Source organism: Calidris pugnax, unplaced genomic scaffold, assembly GCF_001431845.1.
Source record: "Calidris pugnax isolate Ruff unplaced genomic scaffold, ASM143184v1 scaffold20, whole genome shotgun sequence".
NCBI classification, from domain to species: Eukaryota; Metazoa; Chordata; class Aves; order Charadriiformes; family Scolopacidae; genus Calidris; species Calidris pugnax.
In genome coordinates this window covers 14,860,731-14,875,937 of record NW_015094510.1, presented here as the reverse complement: position 1 = coordinate 14,875,937, position 15,207 = coordinate 14,860,731, and the positions used below count along the sequence as shown (strand labels likewise).

General features: G+C 42.6%; 1 protein-coding gene across 2 annotated transcripts; it reads left to right on the top strand.

Annotated features, from left to right (window-relative positions):
• Positions 1–293: 293 nt before the first annotated feature.
• ESD (esterase D) lies at positions 294–14,918 on the top strand. 2 transcript variants are annotated; one of them, XM_014966249.1, is made up of 9 exons: positions 294–406; positions 1,567–1,642; positions 2,545–2,633; positions 4,271–4,369; positions 7,100–7,224; positions 7,993–8,112; positions 9,723–9,821; positions 13,102–13,269; positions 14,691–14,918. In XM_014966249.1, exons 2-9 carry the CDS (start codon positions 1,575–1,577, stop codon positions 14,769–14,771), a joined length of 849 nt encoding a protein of 282 aa, XP_014821735.1. In that variant the 5' UTR covers positions 294–406; positions 1,567–1,574; the 3' UTR covers positions 14,772–14,918. The 2 variants fall into 2 exon arrangements, with proteins under 2 accessions (XP_014821735.1, XP_014821734.1); XM_014966248.1 differs by lacking the exon at positions 294–406 and adding an exon at positions 986–1,054.
• Positions 14,919–15,207: the final 289 nt, after the last annotated feature.

Sequence of the window (15,207 nt, the reverse complement as noted above, 5' to 3'; positions counted from 1 at the left end):
GGCGGGGCCTCGCTGCGGGGGGAGCGGGGCGGCGGCAGGCCTGTGTGGGCCCTCGGGCCCAGCCAGCGGGCGGCTGAGGGGGAGGGATGGCTGCCGGGAGGGTGTGCCCGGGCGCGGGAACGGTGCTTTGGTGCGGCGGGAAGGAGTGATTGTGTGGAAATGTAGTCCGGGGACAGAAATGGGAGCGAAGCCGAGGTGGCTGGGGCCGGGGCGGGCGGGCAGCGGGCCATGGCTGTCCCTCGGCCGGGCCTCGGCTTGATGCTGCCGCCGGGGTGGGCCTAACGCGGTTCTGCGTGGCTGCCCCTCGGCTCCAGCCCCACGGGGGTGGTGGAAGACAGCGAACAGGCCCTGGGGGCTGCCGGTGGTGCGTGGGTTTTCTTGCCCGATGCACCAGAGGAGCGCACAGGTATGAGGGTGGGAACGTTTTCATTTTGACATGTTACCTGCTCTGGTGTTACCTGGTTTCTCCTCAGGATTTCCTTGTGTGCTGACCCCTCAGGCCTCTTCCCCTTCCACCTGCCTCTTGGCCTTAGTCTCCATGCAAACTGACAGCTGACAGTCTGTTTGTGTCAGCTTTCCCCCATTTTCTTAACAAGTTTGCTACAAGTGGACACTGTAGAGAGGTTGGTGCTGGTCTCTTCTCACAGGTGACAGAACGAGAGGGAATGGCTTCAAGCTCCAACAGGGTAGGTTTAGACTGAACATTAGGAAAGAATTTTTCACCGAAAGAGTGATAGGGCATTGGAACAGGCTGCCCAGGGAGGTGGTGGAGTCACCATCCCTGGCTGTGTTTAAGGGCCATTTATATACAGTGCTAAGGGACATGGTGTAGGGGAGGACTTTGTAGAGTAGGGTAGATGGTTGGACTCGATGATCCCAAGGGTCTCTTCCAACCTAGACGATTCTATGATTCTATAAGTGCGCTACTGGCTGTTTTAAAACTCCCGTGACTCTTTCCTTGCATTATATTTTCCATAGCATTTCCCGTGGAAGTAAGCCTTCTGCTTCTCTGTGAGGCCCGTGTTTCTGCTGTCCCCCAGACTTTCAGAACAAGGTAGTTAATTTCCGTCAAAGCTCATTACAGTCCTCAATATTGTGGTAATTAGAGGCTGTATTCTGGCACAAGTGGTGAAGGGAAGGTGGGACAGGTTTATCTTCTGCAGGGTCATTGTGGAGGAGGCAGCTTGGCCACTCGCCACTGGCAGCTCCAGGCTAACCACAGCACCTGAGATTTCTTGTCCAGTAGCAGCATTGGTAGACAAAGAACAAACTGGTTACTGCAGAGGTAAAGGTGATTGGAGATGTGGGTCTGTAGGAAAGTAGGAAGGTTTTATCAACTTTGCTCTCTAGAGTTCAGCTCACTCTCCCCTCTATTTCTATGAGGAAATAGAAAGTTAATGAGAGATCAGAATGTGTTTGCAGGAGGTTCTTTCTTCTGAAAAACTGTGACATTAAACAAAGATGCTTTACATTTTAAGAAAAGTATTCAACTTTTCTGTTCTCATAACTCACTATAAATCCAGGAATGTTTTACTTTCAAATTTAACTGGCTCCTTTTTTTGGCAGATAAAGCCATGGCACTGAAACAGGTTTCCAGCAACAAATGCTTTGAGGGTTTCCAGAAGGTGTTTGAACATGACAGGTAAACTCTACAAAAACAACCTAGATGTTTAGCATGGAGCAGTGAATCCATACTATCATTGCTGTCAGTCTGCAGGAAGATAGTGTGTTCTCACTAACATCCTTATTTTAGTAAGGAATGCTGCCTACTGCTGTTTTGGCTGTGTTCTTGCATTTCTGTGTTAATGTTTAACACGTCTAGTATACTTAGTGCTGCAGATCTGAGGGGAGAAGTCACTATTTTTACCTTTGAAAGTGGAGCTCCGTTACTTTGGGTTGTCCTGTTTGCAACACAGAGAGCTGCCATTCTGTACTGTACAAAGTTCCATTGGCTCTACTGCATATTCCATGTCTGTTCACTCTTAAAAAATGCTGTGAACAGACAGAACCAGTAGATAGATACTTGTTTGATGAAGAAAAACATTCCTTTATTTTTTTTCATTTCTGATCCAAAAGAAAAAAAATCATTAGCTATGCTTAGATAAGCTTTTATTGACAATTACAGGCTTTAGTGTTAATTGAGCAATAGGTTAGTCTGTAGACTAAGCAGATTGAAAACCTCTCCTGCTGGAGCGTGCTGTGCAGTTTATGTTCTGCAAGTCATGTGGATGTGTTCTTTGGTAAAAATTGCTTTCCAATTTAATAGACAACGCTCAACTTAAATATTACTGGGGTTCGAAATTCAATTTTCAAACTGTTCCTCATTAGTAGCACTGCAAAAATGTGGCTTATTTGTAAGTCTCTGTTTTAAGTATATTCAGAACAAGGTAGGAAGGTTAGCTGTTGTCAGTTCAACTTAGTTGTTAGAATTCACTGCTCAAATCTCTCTTTGAATAAAATGCATGGATAAAACTTTCTTTTTTTAATGTTAGTGACCTTATTAATTAAGTAGTGGTGATAACAAAGAGTATTTTATTCATACAGTGCAGAACTAAAATGCAAAATGAAATTTGGAATCTACTTGCCTCCAAAAGCAGAAACCGCAAAGTGTCCTGTCCTGTATTGGCTCTCGGGTACGTAACATGTATTTTAGTAACTTCAAAAATATAATCTTAAGCATGTTTAAGCTACTGTGCTACAGTTACTGAAAACCTGATGTAGAAATACTACAGTGGCAGCTCTTGCATTCTACAAGATTGTCTTCTGGAACATGCATTTACTTTGAGTGTATTGAGATAAAGTTGGATACAGCCAGCCTCAGTGTAGCTGGCAAGATTCTGTTCTAAAATCCTCAGCGTTCAAAGTATTCTACCCTTTTGTTCTAAAATGTACATCCTTTTTTTCTAAAACATACATATTTAAAGGTTCTCAAAGGCCTTCCCATTGGGACACCTTCTGCTTCCCTTTGTCGATGACAGACTGCTTCAGCCAACAGAATTGGGGGCAAAATCTAGCCCATGGGAGCCAGCAAATTTGTCCTCTGGATCCCAGGTTATTCTGAGTGCTGATTTGCAGGGAGGAACTGGTGAACTTGGAAAGGTGCTGTTAGCTGCCTTGGCACCAGCACATCTACAGTGAGGTAACACTGAGGGATTAGAAAGGACCAGGGGCTGAAGAGGGTTGTGTGGCAGGGGTGAAGTTGCCTCATCCACAGCATTGTTTCTTCATCTCTCCACCTCCTGTGGTCTCCTATCCAGCTGCTGTCTAATGTTAAGGCATTGGTTTCAAAATTTATGTTGGTGATGGCTCTAGGATTAATGAATTATATATATTTTTTTCTATTATTCAAGATGAGAAGCAGAAACTGTGTCTGCTCTGTAAGTTTAGGAATTGCTTTATTGATACTAGTGTTTAGAAAGTTGGAGAATGGACTGGTAGTGTGGAGACTATATTCCTTTTATGTATTCATTTCACAAAGTAGCTAGTAGGTCTGATTTGTAGAATGACAGCGGACTGGGTAAAAATATTTGCCCTTGAAGTTGGAAGCATCAAAATTGTCTGAAGAGCTCCGAGTCATGTACCACATTTATTTTTTGAATCTAAAACATGCTGTCTTTTCTAGTGTATCAGTCAAATTAGGTTATTTGCCATTTGTCCTCAGAGAAAACTAGAATCATTAACCCCTCTCAAATGGCACAGTAAAGAGAAATTGAAATACTGGAGTGTGGCATTATATATTTGTAATTGGACTTCAGTTGGGCCTGCTGGAGTACAAAAAGCATGGATTGCTGTGGGTTTGGGAGCCAAAGCACTGACAGGCCTTTATCCTGTCTAAAGGATGTAGGACTTGTCAGACCACCTGCAGAACTGTGTAATGCAAACAGCTGAAATGGTGGTAGAGAGAAGAATGTAGTTGCAGGGTTAGATGTCAGGAGTTAACGTTAACCTCAGCAGCAGTGTCCATAGGCAGTGGATTCAAATGCACAGTACTTGAGGAAACTATATGCCAGATGAGTAGGCACTCAAGGGTGTACAGAGTGCATATTGGCCTGGTTTTGGTCAAATGTTAGTGTGATGATGTGAGAGTGCAACCGTGTCTGCTTCTGTGGATTATTAAGTATTGTTACTTAATTGTTACTAGTGAAATGACTTTTGCGTGTTTATGGAAACAGGAATTGCTCTTATTTTTCAAAACCTTTCCTGCCACAACGGTTTTTGAAACTGGTATGCTCTGAGCAATGTGTAACCAACGATATTTTTATTTCTCTAGGGTTAACTTGCACGGAACAGAATTTTATAACAAAAGCTGGTTTTCATCAAGCTGCAGCTGAACATGGCCTTATTGTGGTCGCACCAGACACAAGCCCACGTAAGTCTTAACAAGAGATATGATAGCAGTCACCTTTATCCTCACAGAAAGGAGTGCTGCATTTTCCTATGAAGTGTGTTGCCCACCTGAATCAGGATATGAACTCAAGTCTATATCTTGCATTGTTTGCTAGATTATATTGTCTATATTTTTAGTAGCATGGTAGTGAAGGTTTGACATTTGCAACTCTTTTATTGTCATGGCACTAAAACTAGAACAAAGGGGCTATTGAGTTCAGCATGAAGGAGGAGAGGAAAGAAAATGAGAGGCATGTGTTATCAGAGACATTTGCCTGCACTTCCTGCCTTGCTGAGACTTTGAAAAATCTGCAGAACTGTGTTGCCACACAAAGATGTAATCTTTACTCTTTATTGTATTCAGTGTTCTAAAGCCTATCCTGTCTCCAGAGGATTCCAATACTTAGAAAAGTGAATCAGAAACCCTTCCCCCCTGCAGCTGCAATGGACTCCTGATGAATGGCTTTTTAAAATGAGGTGCTGATATTTGTATGAGGCTGACCTTATGTCTAGTATGGGAAACCTGAAAATGGTAGATATGAAGTCACTGGAAATACAATCTTTTGGGAATTCAGTATATTATGTTTAGTATTTGCTGGATGCTGCTAAAGTCTCATGAATGCTGTATACAAAGGTGGCAGTCTTCTTCTATTTCCCAAGCTTTAGGTGGGTCAAATCTGAGCACAGATAATAGGGGAATGAAGTGATGTTCTTTCTAGAAAATATTTTTCACATCTAGGTTTTGAAGTTGTGTCAGGTCAAAGAACAGAAATGCATGTTTCTAATGAAGAAGAGAGGCAGAAGAGTAAGGCTTGTATATTAATGAACTTTACACTTCATTGTTGGTGTCTGCTGCAGACTAGAGATGGGCAACTAGCCCATCACATTCACAACATTCACATTATGTGAAGATTAGAATTACCCTGGGGTAATTGTACTGGGACTTGCTTTTAGTGTTGTCTTTATCAATATGAAACCACATTTGCCTAGTTCATTGCTTTGTCTCTTTCTTTTAAAACCCTCTTTGCAGCCTTTTAGTCTAATAACTGATCGGGATTGCTGTGCTATTTAGATGCATTTCACTATTTCATATTCATTTCACTGTTTCATATTATACTCTTAGATTTTAGCTCAGAGACCCCAACTGTTCTCAAATCTTTTTGAGCTGACTGGAGAAGCAAGTGAAGAGCAGTTCAAATGTAATCACAAATTAAGAGATCTGAGGATATGTAGAGAAAAGGCTAATATGTACTTTTTAAATGTGTAGTTATGACTAGAGGAGAATTACTTTCCAGGAGCTAGGAGATCTATCTGGGTCGGGAAAAAGATTGCATGAAAACCTGGAATACCTGTCATAGCAGACCCTCTGTCAGGCCCTGATAAACTTTACTTTTCCTTCTTCGTAGGGGTTTGCTTTTCCACACGGGTGTGCTGAGCAGCATTTTGCAGGTTCCTTTTCAAATTTCTTCTTTCAGGGTTTTCCTCAAGTGTCTTTTAGCAGAAACAGTGTTGCCTTCATTACTTGGCAGCACTTTCTGAGTTTTTGTCCATCGGGGACAAAGGGAGGGACAGAAGATAGCAGATTTTTTTATCCCCAACATGTTATGTAAGCACCCCCAGTCCCTGCAACTGCTGGACTGTTAAGTTACAAAATCACACAGTGTTCAAGGGCATGTCACTGGAGCAAACTCAACTTTGATCCTTGTAAAACTCTGATTTTGTGCTGTGACAGGGTGGCAGGTATCTCTGCACAAATTGTCAGGGCCTGTCAAATTACACATGGGTTTGTAGTGTAATCTGACGGTGGTGAGAGCCCATGTAATTTTGGATTGCAGAAACTAGGAACATTTTGGAGAAAGGGAGGCCATTATTTCCTGTCACATATACCTTGAAATATTACATTCTGTTCTGCAAACCAGGCTGGTAAATCACAGGCTAATCAAAGGGAGAGTAAGAGAAGACTGGATGGGATGTATTGACTTTCAAGGAGACATCTGCAAATTTAGTTTGAAAATGTAGCCTTGGAAAAGATGATATGACCCTGCAGTTACTCAAAGAAGAAATGACTTAAGTTTTATGGGGAGTTACATGTGAGAACAATGAAACAAATTGCAGAAAAGGTAGAGTTATATACTTAAAAAAATGATAAGGACAGTAAGTGTTATTATGCTGTTGAATCCTAAAAAAGGAAGGTGTAGCAGAGATTATTTGAAGCACATAAACTGGTCTGGACACCCCGTTTGGTGATGTATGGTTCTGTCCTTCTGGGGGAAAGAAAATTCTCTACAGTGTCTGTTTCTCACATAATTTCTTGTACTTGATAGGATAAGGTCTAATAACTGAAATAACGTGATAGCACTGATTAACAAGTGCCAACTTTTGAATAAGTCACTCGGTAATTGGATGAAACTTTACAGGATTAGTTTGGGAGAGATCTCTATGAAAGGTTTATTTATGAAGGAACACTGAAACAAATTAGAAGTTGGATACATCTGTAGGTAACACGTAAGTTGCATTTTGGAAGTGTTGTTGAAATAACACTTGAAAACACTGTACTAATGAAAGAAAATCTGAATTGTCTTATAGTTGGAGGGGTAAAGACAGTTAGATTGAAAAACTCGTGTCCGGAGTCTCTAATTTGTATGGTAGGTTTTCCAATTCTGAACATTTAGTAAGGGAAACATGGTAACTATAGAAAGGATTTTCATGATAGGTGGCTGCAATATTGAAGGAGAAGATGAAAGCTGGGATTTTGGCACCGGTGCTGGTTTTTATGTGGATGCCACTGAAGATCCTTGGAAAACAAACTATAGGATGTATTCCTACATAAAGGATGAGGTAACTTTGCTGCTGGGTTCTCCTGGAAGGGGTACGGTTCAGTCACGCTCTTTGTTTCTAGTACCAAAGCTTGCTTGATAGCCTGTGGATGTTTGGTTGTTTTCTTGCTCTTCTCTTTTATAAAAATTATAATTATTTAAAAAAATAACACCTGGCTGGGCCTGAGCAGGAGCTCCTTAAGTCTGCTTTCCTGCTGGAGAAGCCACACTTCTAATCTTGATTCCTTAGTTGTTCGGTCTCTGCTCTGTGGCTTCTGGAGCAACCCACCACATTTCACTGCACCAGTACTTCAGTTCTATTGCTTATTTGGACTGTTTTCACTGTCTCTCTTGGGATAGTGGGGTGGTGGTTTTGTTTTGTGTTTTTTCTTTAACTGGGTGTAAAAGGAAATCCTTGAAATATATATTTTAGAAAGGTGAATGTCCAATTTGGCATTCTGGTCATTACAACAGCACATATTTATGTATCTACTAAAATGAGACTGTGTATTTATTCCCACATCTTGTGTTACAAAGTTATGATAGATTTCTACAGATATACTTTGAGTTACTTATTATCAAATGGTTTCCTTTTGTTTTTGCAATCCTGTTCAGATTGCTTTCAGGCCCTGATTTCATATGTCAGGCTAGAACCAAAGATGTGCCTTTGGTTTCAGTGGCTTCCTGGCATTAAAATGCACTAGTTATTTGTCTACATCTTTGTCTAAACATACTCAAGTTGGTTTAATTTTTTTTTTTTTTTTTTTATTCCTCTGTTGTTCCTTTACAGCTGCCTAAACTAATAAATGCCAATTTTCCAACTGACCCTGAACGAATGTCTGTTTTTGGGCATTCCATGGGAGGTCATGGAGCTCTTATTCTTGCTCTGAAGAATCCTGGAAAATACAAAGTAAGATATAATACAGCTTATCTGAAGTATACTAAGGTTTATACAGATTCCTATACAAGTGAAGAAAGAAAACATAATGCCAAGTTCTGTTATAGCATTAAATAGTTTGAGTTGTACCAGTTCATTGATACCTGGTATTAGAGTATGGAAAATTGCCAGAAACATGGTGGAATGTGAGTATCACTGAAATTAAAAAAAAAAAAAAAAAAAAAAAAATTTAAAAGTTAAGAAAAATTCAGTTTTTTTGGATGATGCTACAGCTTTTCCAAACCAATTGTTATATTTAAATGTTAACACAGCCCTTCCAGCTCTGGAGTTGTGTGGTTTGCTATATCTTTTCAAATCTTATCTTGTTCCTTTTGGAACTTTTATTACTAATAAACCTTTTCATTGCCGTTATATGTGTGTTTGCTTAGAATTTACTATTAACTCCAACTGATAGCAAGTGTAACTGTAAGAACCTGAACGTCACACAAATAGTATCTGGGGGACATTCTCCCCCACACTTCCCCCTCCTCCCCCCCACCTTGAGATTTGCATGTCAGCTTTCCTAAAATTTGATTTTTTGAGTATTTGAGGTACGTGAACTTGTGTTCATTTGTATTCTACTTGAACCTAAATCAAACCTGCTGGAGCTGATTCGCCTTTCCTTTGTACTCATGGGGGTTGAGAGAAATTTTGTTATTCTCTTTGGAGATATGCTTGTGTAGAAAGCATTTCTGAGGAAGAGTCAGGGATTGGTGTTTGAGAGATGAAGGGCTCTGCCTTTGTGGATCAGTCCTTTCATGGGCTGTCCTGGCCCTGCACTTTGTGGCCAGCTATTGCAAAAATGAAACTGCATTTTTGAAAATAGAGTAACATTTGCTTGGCATCTTCAGCTGGGTGTTATAAGAGAGTTCAATGTAAAATAAAGCTTTGCTTTTATCTCTCCTTTTTATCTTTTGGAGCCAGTAGTTCAGAACTTTTCATTTTCACTCTTGGCACTTAACTGTTAATTGTATTATCTAAAAGAATTAAACATTAAATTGAAAATGCCAAAATCCAAGGGAACCGACAGTGGCTCAGATGTTTTGGGCTATTTCGTGCAAGACATGAGAGTGGAAGTACTTGTGTCCCTGGGCCAAATCCAGAAGAAGTGTGTAAGAATAGGGCTTGGACTTTTGACACCAGTACCTGGAGCTGTGATCTGAAATGCACTTTTCTTGACCCCTGACCCTGGAGGTACCTGAATTCATGAGACACTGTTGCACGCTCAGACTGGCTGAGCAGCCCCATGCCTTCATTATGCTCTGCTAAAATCCAATGGGAGGTGACATGGTCCCACACTCTGACCATGCTGAACCCAACAGTAGACTTGAGATCCTTCTCCGCTGCCTGAGGGAATTCGAGCCAACATCTCCCAACAGGGGAAGGAACAGGGCATGTGGGGCTAGAAGGAGCAAGTAAGAGGGAAGTAGTTTAATAGTTAGGGCATTGTTTTGTGCAGGAGTCATGGGTTCTGGCAGTAATATCGATGCAATTTTTTGATGAGGCTTTCTGTTTGCTTGTTAGTTAGCAGAAATCACTTATCTTAATTTATCCTTTTTTTTTTATGCTTTCTTTCTGAACAGTCTGTCTCGGCGTTTGCTCCTATCTGCAACCCTATCCAGTGTCAATGGGGGAAGAAAGCCCTCGGTGGATACCTGGGGTCAGATGTAAGCAAATGGGAGGTACGTGTCGCAACCCGCAGTCCTTTAATAACTCCTGAGTGAGAGATCTGTAGATACATCACAGCAGAAGCCTGGAACAAAACTCCAGGGTGCCTCTGAGCTGGTATTGCTGTTCTGCTGCAGGCCTAGGCGTGGATAAGCATTGTACATTTCTGGTGGGTATTACTTGCTGGTTTTTGATAGTGCTTGTAACAAATATAATGAGATAGAAGGCTCCCATCAAATTCACTAAATTCCTCACTTTTATGAAGATCTTAACATCTGGGCTAAGAAGAATTATGAGCAGCCTGAGACTTTCTCTAACACATGAAAACAGTGAGCAGCTTACAAGAGAGTTAGGTATGGCCTGTCTCTCAAAAAACTCAGCTCTCAGTATGCAAAACAGCTGTTTATTTGTAGTAGCCTGGAAAGAGAGATGGCTACAAACTGTTCAGGGACTGATGAGCCCCCATGGCATCTGCAGGGGCAGCCTGTTGGAGGCAGGTAGGAGATGACCCCAATGGATTCTTGGAAATTGGTATCCCGTAGAACAGGATTAAACCAGACAATCTTAGATTTTATCTCCAGGGCTCTAATTTTGACAGATAAGTAATCATATGTGAATGGCTAAGATACAAAAATATTTGGGTGCATGTTACTGCGTTGTTTGGACAGTGCTTCGGTACTTTTTGATCTCAGCATAAACATTGCACTGTATCCCCAGAATTAAATTAGAAATAAACACAAGCTGCAGTTAAATCCCTTGTAAATTGGATTAAAGTATCTCTTAGGAAGACATCCAGGTCTCATTAAAACATTACAGGAATGGAGAGCACTAGCTGCTTTCACATTTGTTAATAGAGTAGTTTGTATATGCAACAATCACCAATCAAATTTGCTTACACTTAACATACTAAATTTATTTTAAAAAAATAAAAAAAGAGTATGTTTTCTGGCCCCCTCACTTGTTTTGGAGCTCTTCTGTAAACCCAGTCAAGTTGACCAACAGCAGGCACCAGGAATAGGCTTAGACCTGCCTTTGGCACCGATTCCACCAGTGGTGTTCCTCAGGGTTCAGGTCTCAGGCCAGTTCCGTTCAATATCAACCATCTGGATGCAGGAGTTGAATGCACCATTAGCGAGTTTGCTGATGATACCAAACTGGGAGGCTTGACTTTCTTGAGGGACAGGAGGCCTCGCAGGTTTAGTTAGGTTTAGAGGTTTAGATAGATGGGAGCATTGGGTTATATGATTGATGAGATGAAATTCAACAAGTGGGAAGAGGAGTGGCTGGAGAGAAGCCCTGTAGAAACGGGTCTGGGGGTGCTGGTAGCTGCTTTCACATTTGTTAATAGAGTAGTCTGTATATGTATAGATGTTTATATGTTTGTTTTATATGTATATATGTTTAGATAGATGGGAGCATTGGGCTAGGAGTGGCTGGAGAGCAGCCCTGCAGAAACGGGTCTGGGGGTGCTGGTTGCCAGCAGGCTCGACAGGAGTCAGCAGTGAGCCCTGGCAGCCGTGAGGGCAAATTGCATCCTGGGGTGCATCAGATATCACCACCCATCAAAAGAGGTGATTATCCCGCTGTATTCAGCGTTGGGGCGACCTCACCGTGAATACTGTGCGTGGTTCTGCACCCCACAATTTCAGAAGGATGTGAAGGCCCTTGAGTGCATCCGGAGGAGGGCAACCAAGCTGCTGAAGGCGTTATCACCACCCATCAAAAGAGGTGATTATCCCGCTGTATTCAGCGTTGGGGCGACCTCACCGTGAATACTGTGCGTGATGGGGTGCATCAGATATCACCACCCATCAAAGGGGTGATTATCCCGCTGTATTCAGCCTTGGGGTGGCCTCACCTTGAGTACTGTGCGTGGTTCTGCACCCCACAATTTCAGAAGGATGTGAAGGCCCTTGAGTGCATCCGGAGGAGGGCAACCAAGCTGCTGAAGGCGTGGAAGGAATGTCCTATGAGGAGCAGCTAAGGACTTCGGGTTTGTCTAGTTAGGAGAAAAGGAGGCTGAGGGGTGGCCTCATTGCCCGCTGCAGCTTCCTGAGGGGATGTGGAGAGGGAGGTGCTGAGCTCTTCTCCCTGGGATCCAGTGGCAGGACACATGGGAATGGTTCAAAGCTGCAGCAGAGGAGGTTTAGACTGGGCATTGGCAAGCATTTCTTTACCAAGAGGGTGGTCAAACACCAGAACGGGCTTCCTAGAGAGGTGGTCAATGCCCCAAGCCTGACAGTGTTTAAGAGGCACTTGGACAATGACCTTAACAACGTGCTTTAACTTTTGGTCAGGCAGTTGGACTAGATCATAGAATCACAGAATGGTTTGGGTTGGAAGGGACCTCAAAGATCATTGAGTTCCAACCCCCCTGCCATGGGCAGGGACACCTCCCACCAGAGCAGGTTGCTCAAGGCCACATCCAGCCTGGCCTTGAACACTTCCAGGGATGGGGCATCCACAGCTTCTCTGGGCAACCTGTTCCAGTGTCTCACCACCCTCATAGTAAAAAGTTTCTTCCTGAGATCTAATCTGAATCTTTTTTTCTTCCAATTTAAAACCCTTTCCCCTTGTCCTATCATTACCCTTCCTGGCAAAGAGTCCCTCCCCAGCTCTTCTATAGGCTCCCTTCAGATATTGAAAGGCCGCTATAAGGTCTCCCCAGAGCCTTCTCTTCTCCAGGCTGAACAACCCCAGCTCCCTCAGCCTGTCTTCATAGGAGAGATGCTCCATCCCTCTGATCATCTTTGTGGCCCTCCTCTGCACCTGTTCCAGCTGGTCCATGAATGATCATTGTAGCTCTCTTCCAACAGAAATATCTGTTATATATACAATGGCTTATCTCCATATTTTTCTTAAAATTGCCATGTGTTACACTAGTGTTTTTAACCTCTAGCTGCCAAAATTGTTACATGAAGATACCAAGTTATTTCAGCAGGATGTAGTTTCTGTACCAGCGTGTGAGTCAGTACTAGATTACACTGCTCTTCTCTGACTCTGTGTGGATTTAGCCCTGGGCTGGATGTTCTCTTTGGTCCAGAAAAGATGTCAAACTGCCAGCTTGGTAATTACTTAGATCATACCACTTGTACCCATGTTTTAGAAAGGGCAACTTTTTGGTTGTCTGGAAATTCCGCATATTTTATTTTTTTTTGCTTTTCCAAGGTGCAGTTTTGGGTTCCTGATAAGTCTCACCCCGTGCTCTGCGTATGGCATTCTTTTCTCGCAGTCAGCAAACTTGACCCACCCTAACGTCAGTAACTGACTGTTGTTTCTCTTTTATTCCCGCAGGCGTATGACGCTACGCAACTCGTGAAGTCCTATCCAGACTCTCACCTGGACATCTTGATTGACCAAGGCAAAGATGACCAGTTCCTCTCAGCAGGCCAGCTGCTGCCTGATAACTTCATCGCTGCCTGCACGGAGCGGAAAATCCCAGTGGTCTTCAGACTGCAGCAGGCAAGTCGCTTCTGCCATCCTTCATGGTTGGGTGGTTGTTCTGTGATTTTTGGGGTGCGTATGTGGCAGGCAGTGAAAAGAGTGTCTCTTAATGGGCCGTGTTCTCACTAAACTGTGAGTCTGTCCCCGGCCAAGTGAGGCAGAGGGTGGGAAGTGACATTTTTCCTGAAGATGGAGGAGTGCGATACCCAGGAGATTGAGCTGCGTTTCACCACCAGGTGGGGTCACCATTTCAGTTTGAACAAGCTGATGTGACGGTGAATCAAGCTGCCAGGGCTGAGGAAACAGCATTAATGATTTTTAATAACTATCACAGCCACTGTAGAAGCAAAGTGACAGATGTGCTTTTGCTGGATTCCTTATCTGTACTGTGGGTATTGTGTTCAGCATAAAACTGCATGATTTAGTTTGCGTGTGTTTGTGTAAATTGGGAAAAGTGTGGAACTGCTCAAAATCTTAGATTCATTTAAAGACCCAGGAGGAAGGATTGCTCTTTCCTGTAATGCAGTGCCCCAGCACAGCAGTGTCCTGAGAGCAGCAGAGTCTTTCTGAGTGACACAAGTGACAGCTTTGTGAGTGACAGCTTCAAGCCAGAGCCAGTGAAGGGCCCAGCTGTGGGGAGTGAGGGATTGTCCTCTCTTATATAAGCCCTGCACCAAAAGATATAGTTAGTGCTGACAAACAGGGGTAGCTCAGAGGTTTACATGTCATTTTAGCATAGTGCTGGAGCAGTGACTTCCACCTGGGCTGTACTGTCTTTATACCCTATGCTTTACCAGTAGGGCAACACCAGTGAGGGGAACTGGTCTCACTGAGAGGAACTGTTATCCATCTCTAATTTACATGCCCAGATTAGAATCATAGAATCATAGAATCGTCTAGGTTGGAAAGGACCTTAAAGATCATCTAGTCCAACTATCAACTTAACTATGACCAAAAAAAAATAAATAAGAAATAAACAATTAAAAAAAAACAACAAAAAAACCCCCAAAAAACCCAAAAAAACAAAAACAAAAAAACCCACCACACAAACCACTAAACTATATTCAACCTGTCACTTCCAGGGATGGTGCCTCAACCACTTCCCTGGGCAGCCTACTCCAATGCTGGATAACCCTTTCCGTGAAGAAATTTTTCCTAATATCCAATCTAAACCTCCCCTGGTGCAACTTGAGGCCATAACTGATTAGGGCAGGTTAAGGTACCTTCTGTTTGTTCAGCTTCCTAGTGTTCATATATACTTAGCCCCTTAGTTAGGTATCCTTTACAGTTTTTATATCATATACAGGTATTTTTGATTTCTTAAAACAGATCAAGCCAGAATAGTCCTTAACTTTCCTAGAGGAGAGCTTCGAGTGATTGCTTTATCATGAACTATATATATGTCTTTGCTGATTTCTATGTTGTTTGTTCTTTTCCAGGGTTACGATCACAGCTATTTTTTCATTGCTACATTTATTAATGACCACATCAAACACCACGCAAAGTACCTCAACGCTTGAACCATGGGGATGGGAGTGTTGTCTGTCGCTGTGAATCACGGGATAGAGGTGAACTGAACAGAAATCATCTGCTGAAGGTAGCGCCTGTAAAAATGGAGCTCTTCTGATTGTACTGCTAAGAACAATAAAAGTCACACTGAATTTGAACTGTGTGCTTTCGAGTAAGTACTTTGAACGTTCTTGCATGCTTTGAAAACGCTCTCAACACCGTGAACCCCACGCTGCCTTCTAGCTCATAGTGAGAATGAGCAGATGAGTTAGTTTCAGACTGTGAATGTGGGTACGTACTTCAGACCTCGAGACTCTTTCTAGTGACTACGCAGAGACTATGAATAAAACCAACGTGCCTCTTCAGCTAATTAAATACCAGGGTTCACTTCATCTCTTAATGCTGAAGGAAGTTGTTAGGGGCACAACCAATCAAGCTACTTAATTA

What these genes read in the sequence shown, in the direction of transcription:
- ESD (XM_014966249.1), top strand. Translation starts at nt 1,575, where the DNA reads ATGGCACTGAAACAGGTTTCCAGCAACAAATGCTTTGAGGGTTTCCAG. An exon ending in CGCACCAGACACAAGCCCAC is followed by an intron (nt 4,370 to 7,099) that starts GTAAGTCTTAAC and finishes TTTTCATGATAG; the next exon opens with GTGGCTGCAATATTGAAGGA. An exon ending in CAGATGTAAGCAAATGGGAG is followed by an intron (nt 9,822 to 13,101) that starts GTACGTGTCGCA and finishes TTATTCCCGCAG; the next exon opens with GCGTATGACGCTACGCAACT.